The sequence below is a fragment of the Triticum aestivum genome, chromosome 6B (assembly GCF_018294505.1).
Source record: "Triticum aestivum cultivar Chinese Spring chromosome 6B, IWGSC CS RefSeq v2.1, whole genome shotgun sequence".
NCBI classification, from domain to species: domain Eukaryota; kingdom Viridiplantae; phylum Streptophyta; class Magnoliopsida; order Poales; family Poaceae; genus Triticum; species Triticum aestivum.
In genome coordinates, this window is record NC_057810.1 from 476,887,551 (window position 1) to 476,896,763 (window position 9,213).

The 9,213-nt window shown below is 43.2% G+C and overlaps 1 protein-coding gene across 1 annotated transcript; it reads left to right on the forward strand.

Moving 5' to 3' along the window:
• Positions 1-821: 821 nt before the first annotated feature.
• Positions 822-5,568, forward strand: LOC123137548 (uncharacterized protein At2g24330). The gene is made up of 5 exons (XM_044557339.1): positions 822-1,243; positions 2,239-2,383; positions 4,043-4,152; positions 4,268-4,688; positions 4,861-5,568. Exons 1-5 carry the CDS (start codon positions 983-985, stop codon positions 5,103-5,105), a joined length of 1,182 nt encoding a protein of 393 aa, XP_044413274.1. The 5' UTR covers positions 822-982; the 3' UTR covers positions 5,106-5,568.
• The last annotated feature ends 3,645 nt before the right edge of the window (positions 5,569-9,213 follow it).

The following is a 9,213-nucleotide window of genomic DNA, read 5'->3' on the forward strand; positions in this document are numbered from 1 at the left end:
ATGCAGCAACAGGAAAAATGTAGGAATAGAGTGTTATGTCCTCTTATATCATATGAGATTTGAAAAAGTATTTGATAGCACAGGAAAAACAAAGGAATTCTATAAAGAAGTTTGAGGGCTCCTTTGATACAAAGGAATTCCATAGGATATTTACATGATTTGGACCCTTAGAATTCTTTTCTATGATAGTCGTTTGATTTGTAGGATTGAAATCCTTAGAATTTTTCCCATAGAATTTATTTGTACTACATTTTGAAGGAAACTTGCCATCTACCGAATGAGATGTCCAACAACTCAACATGTGTAGAAACCCTACTCGCACACGGATCATGGTGTAGTGCCAGTTGGATCTCCGAGCAGTCGGCGGCTGTTTTTTTTTAATGCGCCGGCAACATCGATGGGGCCACATGGAGGCATGATGGACGACGCGTGGGGAAAGCCTCCAAATCCCAGTCCGGTGCCGGTAGATCGGAGCAGGTGCCTGGCTTCTTGGCGAGTTTGTGCCGTGCGTGTTGACTCTGGGTGCTCTTTGCCAATGCCCCCGAGCCCAAGGCAGCACATCCCCCCCTGCCTCTTTGCCAAGCCACCGAACGATGCACAACTTTGCTTCCCGATCGCTTTCTACGCGATGAAACTCGCCCCGAAAGCAGCGGAATTCGGTGCTTTCGTGGTCTGGTTCTAGTCGACCACAACCGTTGATTTCGCAAAGCCCGGACGAACGCGTAACGGGCATACGGCACAGTACGACTTCGTTCCGCTGCTTCTGTGGTTGGACGCGTGCGTTCCATCCATCGTCCTCATTTCTCTCCCCTCCCCCACCCCCCACCCCACCCCCACCTGGACGCCGAATCACCAAAAAGTAGTGCTGGGAGTTCTCTCGAGAGCCAGCAAGGAAGGCAGCGCGGAGGCCAGGCCACCGTCGCGTGGCTTCCCACCACCACCCCATCGGATCCCGCGGCGCGCAGATCCGCCAGCCCCGGCAATGGCTTCCACGCCGGCGGACGGAGCAGGCGAGCCGGTGGAGGCCAAGGGCAAGGGGAAGGAGGAGGGGGAGAAGAAGAAGGCGGGAGGAGGGGTGCTGGGGAGGATGTGGCGCGGCCTCTTCGGCGGCCGCGAGGACTACGAGAAGCGCCTGCAGTACCTGTCCAAGGAGGAGGCCGCCGTCCACGCGCGGATGCGCCGCCGGACCCAGTTCTCCCGCCGCACCGTCCGCAACATCATCGTCCTCTCCGTCATCGCCGAGGTCGCCGAATCCCCTAACCATCCCGCTCTTTGTTCCTTCACGAATTTACTACGCGTATGTATGCTATCTGAGATGATCATGGTCTGGTCCAGCGGCTGCGGATGCGCCTAGGTTTGGATTCGCGGCGATTCCATCCGTTCACGCTCGGAGATTTGGCTGTCTCAATGCTTTTTCAGTCTAACGTTGGGAGTTTTTCCTTTCCGTGTTTCTGTGCGTGCGCGTACGCGGTCGTGTGCGAGATTGGGAACATGCGGTTGTAGTGTTATATTTTCCCCGGAGGTTAAAAGCGAATCAGCTTTATTGGAATGAAGTAGACAGAGTGCTTTCATAGTTAGGGATCATCCATGGTGATTAGACATGGCCAGTTGGCCACATGGGCGGATAAACTGGGAATAGATGCACATATTTTAGAGTAGATCTTCTTACTGGGAATAGACGCACAGATTTTGGCTATGATTGTCCTGTCAGATACTCATGTTCACAACTCAATGCTATTTGCGAGTTCCTTTCCTTTTGTAGTTATTACTGTGAATTTGAGAAGTTTATGCAAGCCTTTTGTGCACTTGCCCAAAATGTTCAGTTGTGTGCTACTATTTTCAAAGTAGAAATTAATGTATGTTTAATTATATGCTTAGATTGTCAATGCATAAGAAACCAATGCTGCGCAATCTGCGTATTTGCAGGAACATTATTTATAATCTATACTAGTTGCAGTTTGGTGTATTTGAGGTTTCATTAGAACAACAGTAAGTAGGATTACCGAGATGGTTTATTTTTTGAGTACCTGCCGAAAAGGAAACACTGGTTTCCTCTTAAGCTGTGGTGAGAGTCTGTTTTGGGGATTCACAGTTTGCCTCTGCGCTCCTCTAGTTATGTGAATTATTGAGTTCTGCACTTCTATGGGTTACAGTTATCTTAGACCAGTAATTGCAATTTTTGTACTAAATATCCAGCAAGCAATTTGTGCCTTCTTAATAGTTAGGTCCTATTCTCAGGCTGTAGCTGTTGGTTATGCTATCATGATGACAAGAGACGAAGATCTCACTTGGCAAATGAGGGCAATTCGAGTGCTGCCTATGTTTGTTTTGCCTGCCATATCGTCTGTGGTATATTCAGCAGTTGTAAACTTCACAAGGATGCGTAAGTACTTGAAACCCCTGTCAGAATTCATAATTAGTGATCCTCATATTTGGACTTTTTTTGTAATTTTTTAATTATTCTTAGTTAGTCCTGCATTGCTGCTCTCATCCTGTCATGTTTATATGATTATGTGTCGAATGTGACTTCTGTAAACTATATCTTTGGCTTTAATATTGTGAAGTATAGAGCACTATGTTTTTTTTCTGCAGATCAACAGTATGTTGTTGTCTGGCACACTATTGTACTTGTCCACGAATGTTGGTGTGAACTATATTTTTAAGTTTCTGGCTTGAATTAAAATAATTAAACTAATTTCCATTCTTTTCATTTCTGATAAGTATGCAATACAAAACAGTTTACAATATATGTATGCACTGGCACACATAGCATTTTCACCTCTTTGCACATATTTTAGTTGTGGCGCTTCTAGTTTGACTCACACAAGTCTCTTTACTTTCACTTGTGTGCAATCTTGTCAGAGGTGATAGATTTCCTTTAGTTTTACCTATCTTCCTAAAATGGTTATGCTTCTAGCAAAAGGATTGTTGTGGGGTTTGACTTCAGAGGTTGTAATATGTAGCTTGTCTTACAGAACTTATGTTCATGCTTTATAATGCGAACTTTGCATTTTAGCTGGAATGCTGGTTTGTTTATTCTTTTCTTTTGTCGTTCTGGAATTTGATGGCAGTCAAAGTGTGTGTTGAATTGCTTGGGACTCAGATAAGTGTAAATAATATCTCCATGAAAGTGGTTGTTGTCCCCCTGGATCCTATTTATCCGAATGGAAATATGGTGTGATTAATTTTAGCTGAAAGCAATCTTAGGAAGTGAAGATGGAAGCAGGGATTATCGGTTGTCTTTATTGCCAATTCTATTGAAGTCTTGCACGTTAATCATCTTTCATATTTTTGTACAGTGGCGAGATATATTCCCTCCGTTCACAAATATAAGACGTTCTAACCTTTTTGTGAATCGGATGTATGTAGACACGTTTTAGTGTGCTTGTTCACTCATTTCAGTCCGTACGTAGTCCATATTGAAATATCCAAAACATCTTATATTTGTGAACTGAGGAGTATTTGGCAAATTATTAACACTCTATTTGGCATAACTGCTACTCCCTCCGTTCCTAAATGTAAGTCTTTGTAGAGATTCCACTAGGTGGACTACATACGGAGCAAAATGAATGAATCCACACTTAAAATGCATCTATATACATCCGTATCTAGTTCATAGTGGAATCTCTACAAAGACTTATATTTAGGAACGGAGGGAGTATATCACAACAAATATTGATAGTTGCATGATTGCTTGACATGTTAAAGTGTTGGAGATTTGAATCTTCTCATGTCTAAATTTGCATGCTTGTTCTGATACACAAATGACAAATGGACAACGTTCTTTTTGCTAGGAAGGATCTTGGCACTCATGTTATCTTGTGATATGTACTCCCTCCGTCCGAAATTACTTGTCGCATAAATGGATGAAAACGGATGTATCTAGAATTTAAATACATCTAGATACATTCATTTCTCCGACAAGTATTTCCGGACGGAGGGAGTATTAATATGTTAATCTTGTCCAGTACTAACCTATATGATTTATTATCTTATCAGTACACCTTGTTAGTATCATTGAATTACTTCCCTGTGTTCACAGTTGAACGGAAAGATGAGAAAACACTTGAAAAGTTGAGAGCTGAAAGGAAAGCGAAGATTGATGAACTGAAAGAACGGACGAATTATTACCTTACCCAACAGCTTATCCAGGTAAGCGGTCATTGGTCTAGCCATTGAGTTCATTACTTGGGATAGAATTTTATCATGGCATTGACACAACAGTACTAAATGATGACAAAGTGTATCCCAACTTGAACATGTGCAGAAATATGATCTTGATCCAGCTGCAAAAGCTGCTGCAGCTTCGGTTTTGGCATCTAAGCTGGGGGCGGATTCTGGCTTAAGAGTACATCTTGGGGAAGAACCAAATTCTGATGCAGCAGTGGTTATGAGCAACAATGCTGAGATATTGCCATCAGATGGGCTGAGAAACAGGAAGCAACCCAATGCAAGAGTCAGCAGGACTGGTAGCACTACAGCTGCTCATACTTCGGCACAAGGTGCTGAATCTAACCCAGCTCTTAATGCTGGCCTGGAAAACGTACAGTCTACAAGGGTTGTAGAACATTATCAAGGCTCTGGGGCAAGTGATGGTGGATGGGTTGCAAAAATCGCTGCCTTACTTGTTGGGGAGGACCCATCACAGTCGTACGCTTTGATCTGTGGCAATTGCCATATGCATAATGGTATGTATGAGAAACAAAACTCTTTGACCTTTTTAGCTACTCCCTCTGTCTCAATATGCAAGACGTTTTTTGACACTAGATAGTGTAAAAAAAAAGTCTTACATTTTGAGGCAGAGGGAGTATTTCCTTAGAAAGAATGGACACGTGACCTACCCAACTTACTAATGTGCAGGTTTGGCCCGGAAGGAAGATTACCCACACATTACATACTATTGCCCACATTGTCATGCTCTAAACACATCAAAGAACTTGATGGGGCAATACTCAGGCTCCAACTCAGGCCCATCGACCCCAGTTGCTCCTGCTGATGTGATATCTGCTACCAGCTCAGTAGTAGAGAGTGAATTGATTAACATGGCTACAGTGCAGGAGTTGCCAAAGGAAGAACACGCAGAGAAGGAAGTGGAGGCAAGTTGATGCTGGTCCGTACTATTACTGTTGATATTTGTGAGATTAGTTCATATCGCCGTGTTTGAACTGGTTTGAGCCGCAGATGTAGCACTGTTGTAAAATTGGAAATAGGTGACCTATATGATCCACAGCAAAACCAGTACAATAATTATTTAGCCAGTTTGTCCATGAACACACTTGAGAGGACGAGTTTTGTTGGCAATGGGCACTGCCGGAGTGGAGAATGGCAACGTGCTGCCTGGCAAGTCGAGGTTGGAAAGCTATGAGGTGGAGGCGAACAGGTGAGATCAGTCGGGTGATGTTGCAACATGGTGGTGGTGTAAAAACATAGATATGATCGATGCTTCTATTTTACCCATATTTGTGTGGCAGTTGCTCCATTGGAAATGCGGAAATTTTGACAGTGTTTGGACATTTACGGTCACAGCTTCTTTTTGTAATCTTGATAGCGTTATGTTTCGCTGACTGATGTCTCGTGTCCTTGGCGCGATGATTCTTCAACTTGTAGTTTCGTTTTGCCTGGGCTTAAGCTGGGTTAGTGGGTTGTATGCTACTGCTTGCGAGTTGGATGATGTGGGAAGTGTGGACCGACTGCTCAGTAACCTGTTTACTCTTCAGGGTTGTCGTGTCATCAGATGAGAATGGACTCAAGCCTCGCCCCCGCTACAATAGAACATCATCATCTTAACATCCCATTACTTTTTTCAGATTTTCTTGAACTTTCAAACATGGTTTCCGTGAAGTTTTCTTTGAATTTGGTTTCCGTATGATATTCACACTGGTGCACACTGAATTTAATTTTTTTGAGAAAAAACACAGCAACGGGGTTAGACGTATTGGCACCGTTGGCTGAGTCCAAGTTTTTTTTTTTGAGACGATCTCGCGAAGCTTTTATTAAGTCGTCACAATGTTTACAGGGACAAAAGGAAGATTTTCGGGATGGCTTAACCAGACATGGCGGACAACCCCTACAGAAAGTGCATGCTTCGCTAAATTGCGAGCCTCAAAATTTGAGCTCCTGAATTCATGGCTAAACTTACAAAAATCAAAAGACGACGAGTGATCTATTATTTCATGTATGATTGCTCCGTACCGAGGGGCATTTTCCTTCGTAATGTCTTCAACCACCACTTTGCAGTCGGAAGCCACATAGATCCTCCGCAGATATAAGTCATGTGATAAAGCAAGTGCTTCTCGAATAGCCAATGCTTCAAGTGTTTTCGGTTTTGAAACATATCTGAATACCAGGGCTGAGGCTCCCAAGAACTCTCCAGCGGCGCTCCTGCTTATCGCACCCACGGCGCCGTATATTCTGTATTAAGGTACCGCAGCATCAACATTTACTTTGGCACTGTTCGCTACCGGCGGCTGCCAAACGGTAGCTCTTGGGGCTTTCGCTACCACTGGCTTCGACGACACTGTATTCAAAACTTGAAGCTCGGTCAAGTATCATGTGATGAAGCTGTGAATTGATAACGGTGACCGGAAGATATCCTCATGGATTGCTTTCCTTCTCGCTTCCCAGATTGCCCATGAAGTGACAACAAGCCGCACAAAAGCTTCCTTGCCTAGTATCTCATGTAGTGCAAAAAGCCAATCCTTCGGGCTCTCCTCTTGTCGATCAACTAGTGTTGCACGAGCTGTTCAGGAGCCAAAGCCCAAACACTGCTGGACATCGGACAAGTAAGTAGCGCATGTCTTCATGTGTCCCTCGCCCCGCAGAGGTTACATGTATCCTCTGTCGACATATGACGGTGCATCAACAACTCACCAGTTGGCATGGACTGCCTAGCTAGCCTCCACATGAACATCCTGAGCTTTGATGGTACTTGAATGTGCCAGATGCTGCTCCATTGCTTGCTTTCATGCTGAACATACAACGATCCCTCAGCCTCATGCAACCATGCCTCTCGATTTAGTTTTGTCCTCAAGATCATACGGTATGCCAAGCTAACACTGAAAATTCCACGTGGTTCCTCATGGCCAGTGGCGGAGCTAGACCAAAACCAATGGGGGGGGGGGGGGCTAAACGTAAATGACAAAGAGCTGGGAGGCAAAAGGCTAATTTTCACCTCATCTTGGCCCTTCAAAAAAAAAATTTCTTCAGGGTTTTCTCCAAAGCTGGGGGGGGGGGGGGGGGAGCACGGCCCCCCTCGGCCCCAACATAGCTCCGCCGTTGCTCATGCCATGCCTAGAAATCCGAGACTGTGCGCGTACAAAGTGGTATCTTGAGAATTTCCTCCAAATCAAAGGGAGTGAAGATAGACCGAACTAGTCCTTCATTCCAAAACGCTGCGTGATTCTCCACGGACGGACGGGTGAGATATTGGGTCACCGTTTGCTGAGCCCAAGATGGAGACGCTGTTCCAGTCCTAGGAGATTGTTTAGGACGGGCTCGATATTAGGTGTGGGGCTTACCGAGCAGAGTGATTTTTTTGAGAAACTACTTGGGAGTAGCCTAGAGAAAGCTACGTTTTTCCATATTTGCTCTCTACAAAGCAGGTCCAAAATCCTTTCTTCTAAGACTAGCCACAATGGAAGTAACTTCAGCAGTAACATCGAGTCCTACTCAACAAGTTTGCTTATGTGGCAATGAGTTAATAAGAGGAGAGGTAGTTATAGTAACTCAGCTAGTTACTGTAACATCACATATCCCAATACAATATGAGTCTATAACCTAATAAATGAAACTTTGCATGTTACCATACTTATGTTACTACCCACTATGAAGATAGTAACATAGTCTAAGGATATGTGTATGTTACTAGTGTATGTTACTCATCATTGTGGCTAGTTTAGCATTCCGACGATTCTGAATCTAGTATATGGCTGTCAAGGACGCGGTTGGCTGGTCAAGAGTCAGCCCAGCCCAGGTGGCGGTGTGACCACTGACCATGTCTGGTGACCGACTCCTTGCTCCTTCCGTGGGGCTTCTGCTGGATGTTCACTGTGCGGCGACTATTATTCCGTGCTAGTACTTTGTGTTCGCCGAGCTTCAACGGAAACAGTCTACCCTCCATAATGGCTGCTTTGTGCGTGTTTCTTTTCGATCCAACAATGATGGTTAACATGTGCATCTCAGTCATACCTGCTCCGAATCAACCTTTTCTGCCCACCAAGCTAAGCATGGTCACCAAGAACAAACATAATTTTTTTCAAATGACCACGATCTCCATTCGCACTGGTAAAATTGCTTCCTTCTACTTTTTAAAATAAATACTATCAAAAGGGCACGCACATTGCAACTGGAGGAAAAAAAACATAATCTCAAATGCCATGACCATATTTTGCTGCAGCACCGAGATACACTATCACTCTCAATTTCGTGAAATTATGAATATTTTTTTAAGATCGTGCACATGTTTGAAATCGTGAATATTTTTAATTCTTGAAAACTTTTACAAATTTTTGAACAATTTTAAAATCAAGAACATTTTATACCATTCTTTTTAAACTGTGAACATTTTTATAAACAAGTTTCTTGAATCGGCGAACATTTCTAGAATCGAGGAACATTTTTTTGAAAATTGGTGCAACAATTTTTGAAATTCACGATCATTTTCTTATTTAACGAACATTTTTGAAATGCATGATCATTTTTTCAATCAACAAAGATTTCATGAATGAATAAACTATTTTGTAAGTCATGAACATTTTATGAATTTTAGGATATCTTCCCATTCATGAACATTTTTGAATTGAATTTTTTGTTTAATTGTGTTAACATTTTTAATACAGGACTATTAGGATCGAGAGTATATCGAGCAGAGGGGGGTGAATGGGAGATTCAAAAATTCTTACGAATATTTTTAACAGATCCCAACACAGCAGCGAAAATAAGGTTCGGTAAAAAAACTTAATCAAGCACACTAGGGAGGAACATATCTTTTCGAAGAAGGAAGAAATAATGTTCGAGCATAGGATATCACACGCTTGACAATAATGATGGTAATGCAATATGCAAACAGATGCAGTAGCATGAATGAAAACAAGGATAAGAATTACGAAAGAGAAGCACACAACAAAGGGTGACGAGGTAAATGAAAGAGACACAGGAAAAACACACCAGGCTAACAAGATAAGTGCAACGAGTAAATTCTAAGACTGGGACAAC

Coding starts and splice junctions, on each gene's coding strand:
- LOC123137548 (XM_044557339.1), top strand. CDS start 983: ATGGCTTCCACGCCGGCGGACGGAGCAGGCGAGCCGGTGGAGGCCAAG. Junction 2,384..4,042: donor TGTAAACTTCACAAGGATGC/GTAAGTACTTGA, acceptor CTGTGTTCACAG/TTGAACGGAAAGATGAGAAA. Junction 4,153..4,267: donor TTACCCAACAGCTTATCCAG/GTAAGCGGTCAT, acceptor GAACATGTGCAG/AAATATGATCTTGATCCAGC.